At 44.6% G+C, this 15,068-nt stretch overlaps 2 protein-coding genes and 1 long non-coding RNA gene across 3 annotated transcripts in view; 1 reads left to right on the top strand and 2 right to left on the bottom strand.

Moving 5' to 3' along the window:
- Nucleotides 1-87: 87 nt before the first annotated feature.
- On the bottom strand, nt 88-8,853 carry slc35a3a (solute carrier family 35 member A3a). The gene is given in 9 exon segments (XM_084011068.1): nt 88-1,545; nt 1,548-1,603; nt 1,691-1,824; nt 2,207-2,325; nt 3,326-3,500; nt 6,446-6,568; nt 7,130-7,284; nt 8,188-8,441; nt 8,516-8,853. Coding segments are annotated over 8 exon segments (1,098 nt in total). The 5' UTR covers nt 8,378-8,441; nt 8,516-8,853; the 3' UTR covers nt 88-1,399.
- A 263-nt stretch (nt 8,854-9,116) lies between these two features.
- LOC311014452 lies at nt 9,117-9,986 on the top strand. The gene is made up of 2 exons (XR_014597268.1): nt 9,117-9,649; nt 9,694-9,986. It is a non-coding gene; the product is annotated as an uncharacterized lncRNA (long non-coding RNA).
- Nucleotides 9,712-15,068, bottom strand: part of notch2 (notch receptor 2) — a 41,752-nt gene continuing 36,395 nt past the window's right edge. Inside the window, exons 30-35 of the mRNA XM_084011065.1 lie at nt 14,772-14,859; nt 14,511-14,664; nt 14,109-14,428; nt 13,834-13,981; nt 13,410-13,507; nt 9,712-13,175 (exon numbers count right to left, since the gene is read on the bottom strand). Of these exons, the coding sequence (XP_083867191.1) occupies nt 11,733-13,175; nt 13,410-13,507; nt 13,834-13,981; nt 14,109-14,428; nt 14,511-14,664; nt 14,772-14,859 (2,251 nt within the window). The 3' untranslated portion in view covers nt 9,712-11,732. The remainder of the gene's footprint in view (nt 13,176-13,409; nt 13,508-13,833; nt 13,982-14,108; nt 14,429-14,510; nt 14,665-14,771; nt 14,860-15,068) is intronic.

Raw genomic sequence — 15,068 nt, 5'->3', positions numbered from 1 at the left:
TGGTAAAGAATATAGTGTTACCGCAGTGCATGGCGACGTTTTAATTCAGCTGTTCATCATATAAATCAGTCAGGAGGGAGACATTCAGAGCAGTTAAAGGAACAATCGTTTTTATAAAAGATTCACATATTGGTAATTAAAATAATAAAGTTATCAATTATACCCGCATTATCCCAAAAAAACAAAAATAAAAAATCATCCCAGAAGAAAACCTCATGGATATCTGATGTATAATTCAGTCAGTTCAGATCACTTTGATTACGATGCCACAGAATTGACGGATGTTTATATGGATGGCTTTGAAATGTCACGTGAAAGCCGAATTAAAGAATAAATTAAACACACAATTCATTTAGATGTATAGATTACAATTTAAATGGCGGAAAATCATTTTTACGCGACATCATTTCAAGTTGTACAAAAAATAATCATCACCGGATAATCATCAATATAAACATCTTCTAGCATCGCCCCCCGTTATCTCTCTGATTGGTTTGATCCCGTGGCGTTTCAAGTCTTACACCCAGATTACCATGAAACTCCACCAGACAGAGGCAGACCACCGCATATGTTATCAAAGACATCCCGATGACTATATGTTGCCTGGCAACGAAAACCGTTTCCAAAAATAGCTGAAAATTTAACACCAGAGCTGTAATTTGGGAAACAATGGTCGTTACGGTGAATGCAACTTCCTCCGCCTGAAGGCTTCCGGAAGCATTTGTCTGTAAAGGAGAACGGAGGCGTTCGTGCCCATGAAAGTCGCTCAGTGGTGCATGGAGCAAACGTCAGAGTGAAACATCCTGATGAAGTGATCCAGATCTTCCAGCGATCTTCTGCATCCGTAGCCCCGCCTCCCGTCCCTCGCTCTCATTCGGAGGAGAGAAAATCTGCCGTCACTGCATTTTACAACTTTTAGGACCTAGTGGTTAAAAAAGGGGGCTGTTTAAGTGTCGGTGCTGTGAAATTGATTGACCTAAAAAAAAGAAGCTGATTTACAGAAGCTCTTTGCTAATGTAAGTCTGGGATATAAAGTATTTTTGGGCCTAAATGCACCACGTGAAGGACCCGAAAGCTTCAGGGCACGGTCACACGGTCACACGGTCACACGGTCATGAATGTGGTCTCCAGAGCAGAACTCAACATGTGCAGTCAAACAGGCTCTAATGAACACAATCATCGGTCCTGCCACCCGGAGGTGTGGCGGCCGGATTATCTCTACAGTGTGTTTAGCCACGAAGAGAAACCTGTTTCTCCTTGTTTCTCCTTCCCAGCTGAGGCACTTCTGGTGTGTGAGACCCATCGCAGCATTGTGCTTGCTTTATTAAACGTTTTTAAACCTTCTTCTTTTCCCGTCCTCCGTCGCCAACCCGCTTACCTCCTCTTCTCTTTTTTGTGATCACAACATACGATAAAGACCTTTCCCCTTCTTCTCTTGTCCTCCTTTCAACTCCACGTCCCGACGCTCCCACAGGACCTCCGACCGCTGCAGCAGTGTGGGCCGCCAGGCCGCTACGCCCTGCTGGGGTTGGGGGACGGCTTGCCTTCGTAGCCGTAGAGGAAAGTGGCTGCGATGACCAGAAGGGCTCCCAGGAAGAAGACGCTGTGGAAGGACAGCAGACAAACAACCGTCAGCGTGAGAAAGAGAAGCAGGAGAGAGAGACGGAGAGGCGGTGAGCGTTTCCTCTACCCGGTGGGGTCGAAGTCCTGCAGCCAGAAGTACGATATAAGAGTTGACAGGATGATGGAGAGCGATGTGGCGAAGCCCTTGAGGATGTTGTCTGCATACTTGATGACCGCTGCTATGACCAGACCACCCAGCGCCTGGAGAAACAACAAACACACGGACACAGATGGACGAAGGCACGACCTGAACGGCCGAGGGGGGAGTCTGGCTTCGTGGAGTAAAGATCCTGGAAACGCAGATGATTGATATCATATCTGACATATTGAATAAGAGAGCATCTTGGGATTGGGTGACACCGAACGCCAGATCTTAGCAGGGTGTAAAGTGTGTGTGTGTGTGTACACACTTCTCCTGACCACACCCATCCTTGACATTCTTTGTGATAAAAAAACCTGTCGAGCGTGACTTACTAAAGGATTTCCTGCTACGGGTAGCAGGATCACATATTTGCACGATGACGCACACACACACACACAGACTCACAAGGTGAAAACCACACCGCTGGCAGTGGAGCGTTACCTGCAGCGCTACGACAGCCCAGGTGACGGTGTTGTATCCCTGGAACATACCGGACTCCTTCACCCTCTCTCCGTCGTACGCCAGCATCCCAAAGAGGCCAAACACCAGGCCAAACATGCCTGGAACACACAAGAGATACGTTTAAATACTTCATCCTGAAGTATGATTAAAAAAAACAGCTTCAGGGTACATGCTCATACACGGTTGTAATTATTATCATTATTTACAATGATCCTTGAAGGATCAATAACAGAACATGCTGCAGCATGTTAGTTTACATACAGCATGTTTAAAGAAATAATGTCCTATAATTACGAACAATGAACGTGCAGCCACACACACGCCCTCATGTCAGTTTCTGTTTCTCCAGTTCTATAGACAGTAAAGTTATATATTTATACCATGATACTGGAACACCGTTACAACCCTAGCTTACAGTTACATGTTAGAGTTTTTGTTTAAAACACTCTGAACTGCTTTTGTTTGATGAAAACATTTGATTGAAGCCGTGTTTCTGATTACCGTATATTAAACTATTCCTTTAATATTCTGCCACAGCAAGTACTCCAACCACCGCGTTGCTTTTCTCAAGTACTTTCCTAAAAAGACTAAAACTAACAGGTATTTTAATTTTTCAGTTCTCATGACAGAGTTGACTTCATATTTGAGTGTTTTACTGGTTCAAAAGTCCAAATACGAGAACGATTCACTTGAAAACCACATAGAAAAGAATGTTTTGTTGGTCAATCAAAATTAAATCAACTAATAGTTTCTGCACTAATTCCTAATTACCATATTTTCTTCTTTTTTTAAATCACCCTTACAATTACTAACAACCAAAAGACATATTCTGTTCACTGCTCTTTGTTGCAGATCCTTTTGCAGGTGAAAAAGCTTGGAGCTCCACCGGGAATCACAGCAGACTTAACACTCGCCTCACACGCTCCAGGGTAAAAATAAACTAGACGGGAACATTCATCTTAATAGAAACACATCGGAGGTATAAAAAAGAAAAGAAGCCCAGCTGGCTCTCTGTGCAGGGAAGAAAGGAAACGGTGCACAGACAATAAGCTGCTTCAGAAACATGGAGGATTATCAATGACACCGATCCATACTGACCGAGCTGAATGTTGCGGATCCAGACGCTCTGTTTGCTCTCCTTCAGGATCTTCTCAAAGTAGACACCAGCGAACCCACTGGAGCAGCAGGCCACCAGCACCGCCGCCACACCCACAAACTGGGAGCCTGCAGAGAGAGCGTCCTTCTCCGGGGCCGCCTCGGACTCAGAGGGCCACTGCAAGCACAAGACAAACGCTCCGGTTAGAACAAACCATCCGTCCATCGTCTACCGCTTATCCTGTATTCAGGGTCGTGGGGGGGCTGGAGCCGATCCCAGCTGTCATTGGGCGAAGGCAGGGTACACCTGGACAGGTAACCAGTCTATCACAGGGAGACATGTAGAGACAGACAGGTAACCAGTCTATCACAGGGAGACATGTAGAGACAGACAGGTAACCAGTCTATCACAGGGAGACATGTAGAGACAGACAGGTAACCAGTCTATCACAGGGCTGACATGTAGAGACAGACAGGTAACCAGTCTATCACAGGGAGACATGTAGAGACAGACAGGTAACCAGTCTATCACAGGGAGACATGTAGAGACAGACAGGTCACCAGTCTATCACAGGGAGACATGTAGAGACAGACAGGTAACCAGTCTATCACAGGGAGACATGTAGAGACAGACAGGTAACCAGTCTATCACAGGGAGACATGTAGAGACAGACAGGTAACCAGTCTATCACAGGGCTGACATGTAGAGACAGACAGTTAACCAGTCTATCACAGGGAGACATGTAGAGACAGACAGGTAACCAGTCTATCACAGGGAGACATGTAGAGACAGACAGGTAACCAGTCTATCACAGGGGGACATGTAGAGACAGACAGGTAACCAGTCTATCACAGGGAGACATGTAGAGACAGACAGGTAACCAGTCTATCACAGGGAGACATGTAGAGACAGACAGGTAACCAGTCTATCACAGGGGGACATGTAGAGACAGACAGGTCCCCATCCTGCATGTCTTTGGACTGTGGGAGGAAGCCGGAGAACCCGGAGAGAACCCACGCTTACACGGGGAGAACATGCAAACTCCACACAGAAGGGAATCGAACCCGGGACCCTCTCGCTGCGAGGCGACAGTGCTACCCACTACACCACCTGGCAGCCCGTTGGAAGAAACCATTAACCTTTATTCTTTTTTAAATTAATTTGAATTATTTTCCAGATGTATCACCTCCAGCTCACAGTTTTCCTCCAGCACATATAAATAGCTCAGTTGTGCATCACTCAGCGGTAAGAACGTACTCGGTACAGCCTGAACTCTCTGTAACGGCTGACAGAAAGGATGCTGGGTACCTGGAACTCACACCAAAGGCATCGGCACAGCTTTGCCGAGTTATAAAAATGCTGCCGAGTGTGAGTTCCTGCGTTATGTGCTGTTGTAAGCATGAAAATGGGTGTGAATGCAAAAAAACTTTAAAAAAAAGACGATCTCTGTGTATTCAAAGTCAGAAAAGGGTAAAAACTTTTTATAAAACCACAAAGGTGAAGGATTTCTTTTGGAACAAGAAGCCGTTTGTCTCCAGCCTGCTGAGTGAGAACTAACAGCACTATTATTTATTTACATGCTGTCTTTGGAAGTTGATGCAGTGTTTTAATATCATATGTGACGTGACGCTCTGTTATTTCAGCCTCGGGGAGGATTCATACATAAACCGCTGTCACATCCCTGCACAGCGAAGTTAATGCTTCCACCTGTCTGACTTTGTAGATTTATGAAGGTATATCTTTGTGTCCGTCCGCCTCAACATCAAGAACTCTAACAGACTGGCATTTTCTTTGTGTTGTTCCAAGGAGGAGGAGGAGGAGGAGGAGGAGGAGGAGGAGGAGGAGATATCACAACAATCTTTTCTTTTTCTGACTCTTCATTGTTCATCAGAAACATCTCGTAACCAAATATTTATTCAGGCTCCACCTTATTCAGTTCTATTTATTTAAGCACATACCGCACCCTGAGATTCCTTTCTTTATCGCATGTAGAACTTAGAGATGAGACGGATCATTACAATAAAAACAAAGGGCACACTTCCAGTACACGGCGGAGTAAATGCTTAATTAAATGCTTAATTAAATGTAAGTGACATCTCTAGAACTGGCCCCGTTCTCTTTCCTCTTTGATATATAAACATGGATTTCCTAAAATGTCTTTCAGTGGGATTCTAAACGTGGTGAGAACTCTACTTTTACAGACGTCTTAAAGAATGTCATTGTCTCTGCAAAAAGTATATTTCTGTTGATGCAACCTCAACTTTCTTTTTTGTTCGCGTTCTGCCAGCTGCTGGGCCAAACCAGCAAGTATTCAGAAACAATATATATATTTTGGGGCGAGTAATATACTCACTTTTATATTTAGTCTCTATTTTTTATTTTTTTCCCCCGATAGTCATAATCGTGATCATTTTTTTAAAAAATGGAGGCGTTAATACAGATTTTGGTCAATGGCTAAGATGAACTTGCCTGTATTCCTGAAAAAATAATTAAGAATTTTTTTATTTGGGCCAATCATTTATTAAGTTTACTAACTCTTTTTGTACTTTTTCTATGCAGTTGTTTCTAGGATATTCCATTTAGATGATTTATGTGATTTATGACATATTTGGGTAAGTTTTAATGGTGTTTCTAGCCTCGTTCAGCTTCTCTGCTCTGATTGGTCCAACTGGAGAGCAGAACACAATCACCTTAGTGATGAATGTGTTTATCGCTCGCTCTGCTTCACCTTCACTGAACATCTGTTGGATCGAAACGGCACCGCACAGATAAAATTCAGAGGGATCTTTAGAAAGTATGCAGATCCTTCATTTTGATTCTTGCTTCGTTTGAACAAAAGTACGAAACCTCAGCGTAAAAACCAACACACCTTCACATTTAAGAGGCGGGGCCTGGAGACGGTTTGTTGATCTTGGACGTGACTGAATAAAGGTTATTGCAGGAATAGCGGTCTGTACAATTATACGTAGAATAAACTATTTAGAAGCAGCAGAACATCCATGCGTCTCTTTTTGCTTCAATCAAGAGAAACCACAGAGAGGATGCTCCTCGGCCTATTTTTAGATGACGGAGAAAAAAATGATGTGATTTCCATTTGGTAGTAAAGAGAAGCTGTACTGGACCTGCACGAGAGCCACTCCGGCCATGAGGATCAGCAGGGAGAGCCACTGGTAGACGCCCAGCCTGCGGCCCAGCATGGACACCGAGAACAGAGCCGTGGTCAGGATCTTCAGCTGGTAGGTCACCTGACGGGGGGACAGACGTGACGGGATCAGGATGTGGCGAAGAAAACGACATCTAAAGGTGCTTTTTCATGTCCAATCAAGTCTCTCTTCAAGAGAACACTTCAAACTCTTAACAAAAAAACATTATTGTAAAATTATTAATAAGTACAAAGTCTTGGACTTTGATAGCAACCAGTTGTAATAAAGAAAATGAAGAAAAAACATTAGAGGAGACTCTGATGTACAACGTCGCAGGACTCAATTTGGCCAAATGGTGGTTTCCATCAGAGGAACACAGTGTTGGAATACACTGACATTACACCACCTTTAAAAAGAGCCTGAACAGTGGTTGAAAACAAGCCACACCTGCTCTCATGGGTAACTCTTCGCCTTTTTTACTTTTTGTATTGATTTTAACCTTTATGTGAATCGGGAGTTATCTTTGTGTAAATTTTCTACATGTTGTTTGTATGATTTTATAATACCTGCCTCAGGACGACAGATGAAATTTAGCAATTCCAGCATATTTACATTGATGCCCTTTGATATGTTAATTAATGTGTATTGTAAATAGATAAATACCTGGTAGGTGGCTGCGTCCAGGTTGGACAAGGCGACGTACAGCAGGTTGTTCTGCAGAGTGTAGATGCCCGATGGAATCGCCAGCTTCAGCGTCTCGATGGGTTTGTGGGCGATTTCCTGGCGCAGGATGCTGTTCAGAGCTCGCATGCTGTAGCCTAAAAACATGAAAACGGTTAGAAGTTTGTGTTGTTATCGTCATTCTTGTGGTAAATGATAATAGTTTGAAGGCGTTTGAAGGTTATTACCAGATAAAACTACAAGTTTCACTTTCCCTATCTATGATTGTATGTCTGCTTAATAACAGGGAACATCTTCCTGCGTGCTTGAAGATAAGACCCGACTACGTCGGTGCTTCTGGAAATGTTTAAACTGATACTGAGGGGATGAATTATATTCTCATCCTGAAAGTCTTTTGAAAGTTGTTTGCTTGCAGGTGTGATATTAAAGATAATCCAGATGTGAGGCTTCCAGGTTTTACACATCATTCAGTAGCACAACAAGAGTTATTATTGTGTTATTATTATTGTTAATGGCGAGTTCTGTATTCCTATAGGGGCCGTTACTCAGCAGGTCTCCAGTATTGAACCTAAGGAACTATTTGCAAATATGCAGCGCTTTAATCACCATTTTGGATTTAAGTCATGAATGTTTTTTCTGCATTTTATTCAGATAAAGTTCTTGAGCCGCTGCTTTTGTGTGTCGACAACACGGAAGGTACGACGTGTTTGCATTCTGTGGTTAATGAGAAACATGCAAAGTAAATGTAAAGCATGTTTGTATTTCTCCAAGGGAGGCGTAGAAGAATAATTGTTTAACTATCAATACGAAAAACCCTCCAGCTTGTAATATCTGATGGGTTTTCCATGTAAGATCACTGTGATCGTTGATTGATTTTCTTTTGGAAGCTTCACCAAATTAAATTAGTAATCGTGTTTCTTATCATGGATATCAGCAGATGATGATGTCTGAATGCTCATCTCTTAATGATCCATACAGGCTGCTTGTGCAGCTCGATGCTGGTGAACAGCTGATCAGGTGCATTGATCAGGCGCACTCACTGTGCTCCTTGAAGACGAGCAGCACGCAGGCGAGGATCTTCATGACCTCGGCCACCACCACGGCCGAGGAGGCCAGGTACCGCGGGCCCTCGGCCTGCAGGGTGCGGGAGTACCGCATGGTGAGCACCAGCGAGGTGGTCTGGAACACCAGCACGCCCAGAGAGAGGTACTTCAGCCGGGACGAGGCCATGGCCACAGGTCGGTGTCGGTGTCGAGGAGGCTGGACACGGAGGAGGTAGTAAGAGGAGTGAGGGCTGTTGGAGGAGGAGAACCACAGTGAGGAGGAGAACATTTCTAGAAACAAGAAAGTGCTGTTTTTTTTACTCACATAACCGGAGTGGAGACGCCGCTGACCGAGAGTTGCTGTCACTTCGCAGACGGAGACGAACCAACAACCTCTTTAGGGTTTGAACCTCGGTGTCTGTTCCCAGCAGCTGTCTGTCTGCCTGCCTGTCTCTCTGTCAGACCAGGTACTGGAGGCTCAACCCAGCTGTCAAAACAGCAGCACTTCGAGTCCTGGTCTGGCGTCCATTGACCCGGATTATCCACCGTCCGCGGGTAACTGCGCGTTATCTCGACGGGGTTTCCCCGCCGACCGCCTCCTCCTTCAGGGCCATCGCGGTGACGGGTAGAGAGCAAACAGCGCGCTTAGACCGCGTCCGTTTTACAGAAGAAGGAAAATCTCATCGCGAGTAAAAAAAAATCACTTCCGTGTACAAGTTCTTCCTCGTCTTTTTGGCACGAAGCTTCGCGTGCGAACCAGCGCCCCCCGCTGGACTGGCAACGAACTGCACCGCTCATCTTTGTTTTTAAGGTAGTGAAATAAAAACTGGAATAAAAAAAAAAACACGATCACACCTTTCTAAATTACTCTTGAATGTGAACATTATTATTTATTTATTTATTTTTTTAATTTATTTTATTATTGGCTTGTTTTAATGTTTTTTTTTTCCTCCAATGCTTTTAATGTTTTATGTAAAGCACTTTGAATTGCCCTCCTGTTGAAATGTTCTATACAAATACAATTAACTTGCCTTATTGAACTGAAACTGAAATACGGTGAATATTAGTTGATTTTATTTGCTGTTTTTTTTGTCTGTTTGTCTCTTTTACATGAAACTGTATTTGATTATTTTTATTTGTGTTTTTTTGTGAGAGACTTTTATGCTGCCCCCTTGAACAGGACTACCCTGGATGTATAACATAATGCTGTTGTGTGGTAATACATTGATGTGTTTTCTTTCCTTCAATTATGACTATATTAACAGATAAAAAGAAGCAGTTGTATTAACATATGAAAGTTTTGGCTCCAAAGGAATATTAAATGATTAAAACGTAAGTTTAGTCGATGACCCTAAACTTAAGTATCATATTTCCATCAATTTGAATTCTATATTTGTCTGGTTTACTTTATTTATTTTTCCATGTCAAACTATTACAAAACAATTTCAACACAAGCACTGTGTCTGAACTTGTGGACAAATACACAGTATGGTTAAAAAGAAGAAGACAGAAGTGCACAAGTCTATGAAGATCTGGGCTTTATTTCAGGAAGCACATTTGGTTGATCATTTGGTTTTTTAACAATAGACAACTTATTTTTTCATCAGTTTTAGTTCATCTACCTTATACAAACATGGTGACAACTACTTCATATAGCATGTATATTATAGGCTATTTGGTTAACAGAGGAAAGTACAATAAAAAAACAAAAAAACATTTTATATACAGAAAATAGACACATGATCTTGCATATGAACGGGAACTGACAATTCTTAATAAAAATGCTGACACTTGAACAGTATTGTGTTTTGTGAAACTGCAGGGACATCATAGGTAGAGAGAAAAAGACCCTGGTGAATAATTTGGTTTGTTCACACAGACACTTGCAGTCGTGATTAAAAAATTTTAAAAAATCGAATGTGTGATCTGTGCATCTAATGTTCGTCTTTTATAGATTACAACAATAACCGAAACAGTGGCAACAACTGATACAAATTTAGGCAGGATGTACATTTTTGGCAGAAAAAAATATTTGGTCTTTAGGACCTCTGATGTTGTTTTTTGTTTAAAACTAAAACGGCGAATGATTGTCTGTGTTTAGAGAGAAGTCACACAAAGCGACGATCAACATTCTTTAAGAAGGAAGACAAAAAAATACTTTTATCAAACCGTACTCACCTCCAGACTTGGTTTATGAATCATTACAATTTAAAAAAACAAAAAGGTGCAGAGTTACACTGATTGTAGTTAAGCAAAAGGCAAAACTGGTTAAAATGATTTTGGAAGAGAAAACATTTAGCAAGGAGGCAGTTTAAAAGTAACAACATGCACCTCAGTCACATTCAGAATCATTCAAGAAGTGCGACCAGAACGCGTATAAAAACAGAAAAGGATGTTTAAAAGTCAACATGTCTCAAGCTCAGTAATAACAAGCAGAATGTGCTGTTAGTCTATGTACATTTCATCATACAACATTCTATAAACTAACGTATGTTTTTTGCATAAAGTTTGTCAAGCTTAATTAATCCCTCAACAACACATGAAATATAGTGGCACCATCCGTAGCAAGACAATGGCATAACCGCATCCACATTCTATGGTTTTCTGTAACAGCAACTGCCTTCCAAACGTACGCCGTTCTCCCTGCACCTACAGCAGGCAAGTAAAAACGGCATTCATTGAGCCTTCGGTGCACGACGATGGGAAACATTAACCTCCATCAACCGCCATCAATGCAGTAAATACATTAACGAGTGAAGAGCCATTTAGTAACAAGATGCATCTGTTTGCATGTCTATATAATCTGTAATTTACTTGATGCTTGTCTTTCTAGTCATGCAACAGCATTGTACAAAAATCCCCCTTTAGCACATTAAAAAAAACAATGCATGAATAAAAAAAACAATAAAAAGGCAACAACTAGGTAGTTTTGCTGAATTAAAGCATCAACTGAATGTGACCCATCGTATTAAAAAAAGTTGAGTGAATGGTTGCGATGACGAGTTAGTATTGGCAGACTTATCACATTAAACAACACATAAAGATATGCATATAGCAGAAAGAAATGACAATGTCCTCCAAAACTGACAATATCAATGCGGAAGTGTCTCAATGTCCGTCTCTACAGTCTGTTTCGCTGATGCAACACCAGCTGGCCGCCATCTGGTTGGCAGTTCCTCGTTGATCCCTCAATAAACAGTTTGTGTTTCGGTGCCAAAGCCCGGAGAGAAAAGTCTCAACTTCGCCAACAGCGAGCAGAGGACGCTCCCATCTTAAGCTAGAGAAACAACTGCATGCTTTTTGGTATCGAGAACTTTTGATATCTAGCTGATAATACTCATTTATGTTTTAGAAACTATACATACAGTTTTCTTAAGTGCAAAGAGGACAAGAAAACATACAAGGGGAAGTGACCGATTATTATAACGAAGAACAAAAAGAGAATTAACGAGATGTGAGAAAAGCATTGCATGAGTTCCTGTGTTGTTATTCAACCACACAGGACCCAAAAGTCAGTCTGCTTATGCTTTCCTCTGGCCAGCCTACGCAAAAACCTGCATGTTACCGAGCTGAGGCTGTTGAGAGGCCTGCTGCATCTGCTGCGACTGCGGCTGCAGCTGCACCTGCTCTGGAATGTGTGTGCGGTGTGAAGACGGCAGTGCGTGGTGGGGGTTCCCCAGAGGGGTGGGGCTGGTGGTGACGTCAGACCAGTCCGAGTTGGAGTGTGGCGAAGAGGACGACCAAGGGTCTGGGGACTCGGGGGAAGGGGTGAGATACGGGTGCTCGCTGGGCGGGTGGGCAGAGTGGCCGGGGGTGGTGCCCTCTGAGCCGGTGGTGGTGTAGCTGTGCTGGGAGGGGGGAGTGGGGTACTTATCCACAGGGCTCTGCATGGGTGGGTAGGAGGGCGGCAGCCGAGACTGGCCCTCGATCCCAGCGTGGCCTCCGTGGCCGACGGTGTGGGGATGCTGCATGGCGTGGGAGAGCCCACGCGCCATGCTCATCTGCTCAGGCATCTGGTACATCATACCCTGGGAGCATCGGAGGTGGCCTGACCCCGGCTGGGAGTGACTCTGGTTCTGGTTCTGCCCCTGCGACTGTGTGACTTGTACCTGCCCCGGCTGAGGCGTCTTCAGCATGGCCTGGCCTCCTCCAGGGGCCATCATCTGGAAGGTGACGATGGGCGGCAGCTGCTCTCTGCTCATGGTGACATTCATGGGAGTCAGCATGGGGCCCTGGCCTTGGTGTTGGCCCATGCCAGGGTGAGACCCCCCCATCTGGTGTGGCACGAGGCCAAACATGTGGCCACTGTAGCCGTGCTTGGTCATGCTCACCCAGCCCTGCTGCTGTCCCAGCATGTGGCTGACGGGGGGCAGCATCGGTCTGGAGGTGGGGCTGCTCAGGAGGGGAGGGGAGTTTGCTGTGGTGGTGGCGGCGCCGGACACGTCGCCCGTGTAAGAGTGCGGTGATTCCAGGGAGTCGACAGGTGACATGGTGACGGAGCTCTCTGGAAGTCCTGCTGCCTTGACACCATTCGTGTTCCCTCCTCCTGTACCTCCTCCACTTCCTCCTCCCACTCCGGCAGCCACGCCCGTCCCCTCTCCTCCGGCGGGCTTCTTTCTTCTCTTCGCCTTCATGTCTTTTAGCTCCTTAGCTCCTCCGCCAACACCTCCCACCTTGGCTCCACCTCCGCCCCTCCTGCTCTTCTTCCCCTGCGGCCCGGGTCGCATGCCGATGAAGCCCGCTCCGTTGGCCCCACACATCACGGAGTTACCTCCACCCATGTGGTTGGGCCCGTTGTGTGGACTGTGAACCAAATTGTACTGGTCCAGCAAGCGCACGATGTCATGATGCATGCGTTCTTGAGCGGTGTCGCGAGGCAGCCGATCCAGGTGGTCGGTGATGTCACGGTTGGAGTAGTGGTCGAGGAGAACCTGAGCCGCCTCAAAGCTGCCTTCTCTGGCTGCGAGAAACAGTGGCGTCTCCTCCTGAAGGAAACACAGCAAGCAGCAAGTTTTAACACATAAAAGTGGAAAAAATCTGTGCATTAAAAATACATCTCTGATGGCTACATTTTATATAGATTAAATACAACTTTGTACATTTGTTTCATCACACTTACCTCCAGATTATTAATGAAAAAAAGTAGTTTTGACTTTTACTTTAGTAATTTTCATCAGCACAGAAACAGAAACTGCATAAATGAAAACAAGAGAACCGACCTTATTGTCTTGCATGTCACGGTTGGCTCCGTTCTTCAAAAGCACAAGCGTGGCCTCCACATTATTAACTGCAGCTGCCCAGTGCAGAGCCGATTTGCCTAAAATGTTGAGACGGTGAGAAAAGACAAAGAAGCACATCCATGTTAACCATAATGAAATGATTCATATTTAGTCGTGTTGTTCTGTTACATTTCCTGCAGAGCTTTTCAAGTAAATTAGGCTGCTTTAATCGATCAGTGGCTCCAAAAATGATCGGACCCTTACCTTAGATGTTAGTTTTTAACCACATTTTAAAGAACTGAAGCATCATGTGTCCTAATACTAATACCGCAGTGTCAATACAAGCAATACTGTTCCAAATAACTGCCTGCATGAAATGCTATTATTCATACATGCAGTGTAATAATACTGATATTTTTCTGACCGTGGTCGTCGACGGCGTTGATGTCAGCGTGGCAGTGGATCAGTTCTTCCACCAAGCCCTCCACAGCTAACCTGGCTGCCAGGACCAGTGGAGTAGTGCCGTCATTCATCCGGGAATCCAGTTCTGTTGCACGGTTACGAATCAGAATCTGAGAGAGGACACATGAGATACGATGAAATACACATGACAGACGGTAGAAGAGATGGTGCAATTGGTGTCTAATAAAAACACTGTTTTGACCAAAGTTTATAGTTCTGATCAAACAGTTGTCTCACCTGGAAGACTCCCTGGGCATCGGCCGCCACGGCAGCATGCAGCGGAGTCCTGCCCATGTTGTCGTGGGCGTTGGGATCGGCTCCGGCATCGAGCAGTCTCTTAGCAGCATCGGCCCTGGCATAGCGGGCGGCCAGGTGGAGCGCCGTTTCTCCTGTGCGGTCGGTCTGAGCCATCAAAGAAGCACCCTGAGCGATCAGGTCTGAGATTACACTCGGCCCCGGTTCGTCTCCTCCACTCTCCTCCTCCTCTTCTCTGTGCAGGCTGCAGTCCGGGCCTCCACCATTACGCAGCGATGCCAACATCAGCGGGGTGAAGCCATCTGAGCGAGAAAAGAACTGATTTATTAAGGAAGTTCTTGAAAACGAATCAGATCGAGAAGTTTGGAAGTACATTTTCCTCACCAGGTCCCTTGACGTTAACATCCAGACAGTCGGCATCCAGGTCGGCCTGTGGGGGAGTGAGGGAGATGTCGGCAGCCTTGCAGTGCTGCAGGGTCCACTCCCTTCGGTCAACACCTCCATCCATAGCAATGGGCAGCAAGGGTTTGTCTTCGGTCTGTAAAAAACATCAGAACATCATTCACAAAGACCTTTCCTGGTGTTCCTCACCCAATTTGATTTAAACTCCTCAAATCCATCAGCTTTATTTTGGAATTCACTTACTCTTGGTTTCTTGGATGCGACCTCATCTTCCAGCCATCTCTGATTCTGACCTCCATCAATCAAAGCTCCATCCTGGGTCTTGAAATTCCTGATATGAGAAAAATACTAAAGTTTGAGCAACTGTAACATTGAATTCTGCTTATATTTATTCCAGGACTCAGCATGCACACTGTGGATCAGCTACGTTGCAGCATTGATCACTGGGAGCTACAGTATAACAGTACAGCTCTTCCAGCTATTACACATCAACTGTCATACACAAAGTTTTTTTTACAGTAGGAGGAATCCATTTATGAA

This window comes from Eutrigla gurnardus (genome assembly GCF_963514095.1).
Source record: "Eutrigla gurnardus genome assembly, chromosome: 6".
Classification (NCBI taxonomy): Eukaryota; Metazoa; Chordata; class Actinopteri; order Perciformes; family Triglidae; genus Eutrigla; species Eutrigla gurnardus.
The sequence above is the reverse complement of the archived record's forward strand: the minus strand, read 5'-3'. Positions and strand labels throughout refer to the sequence as shown.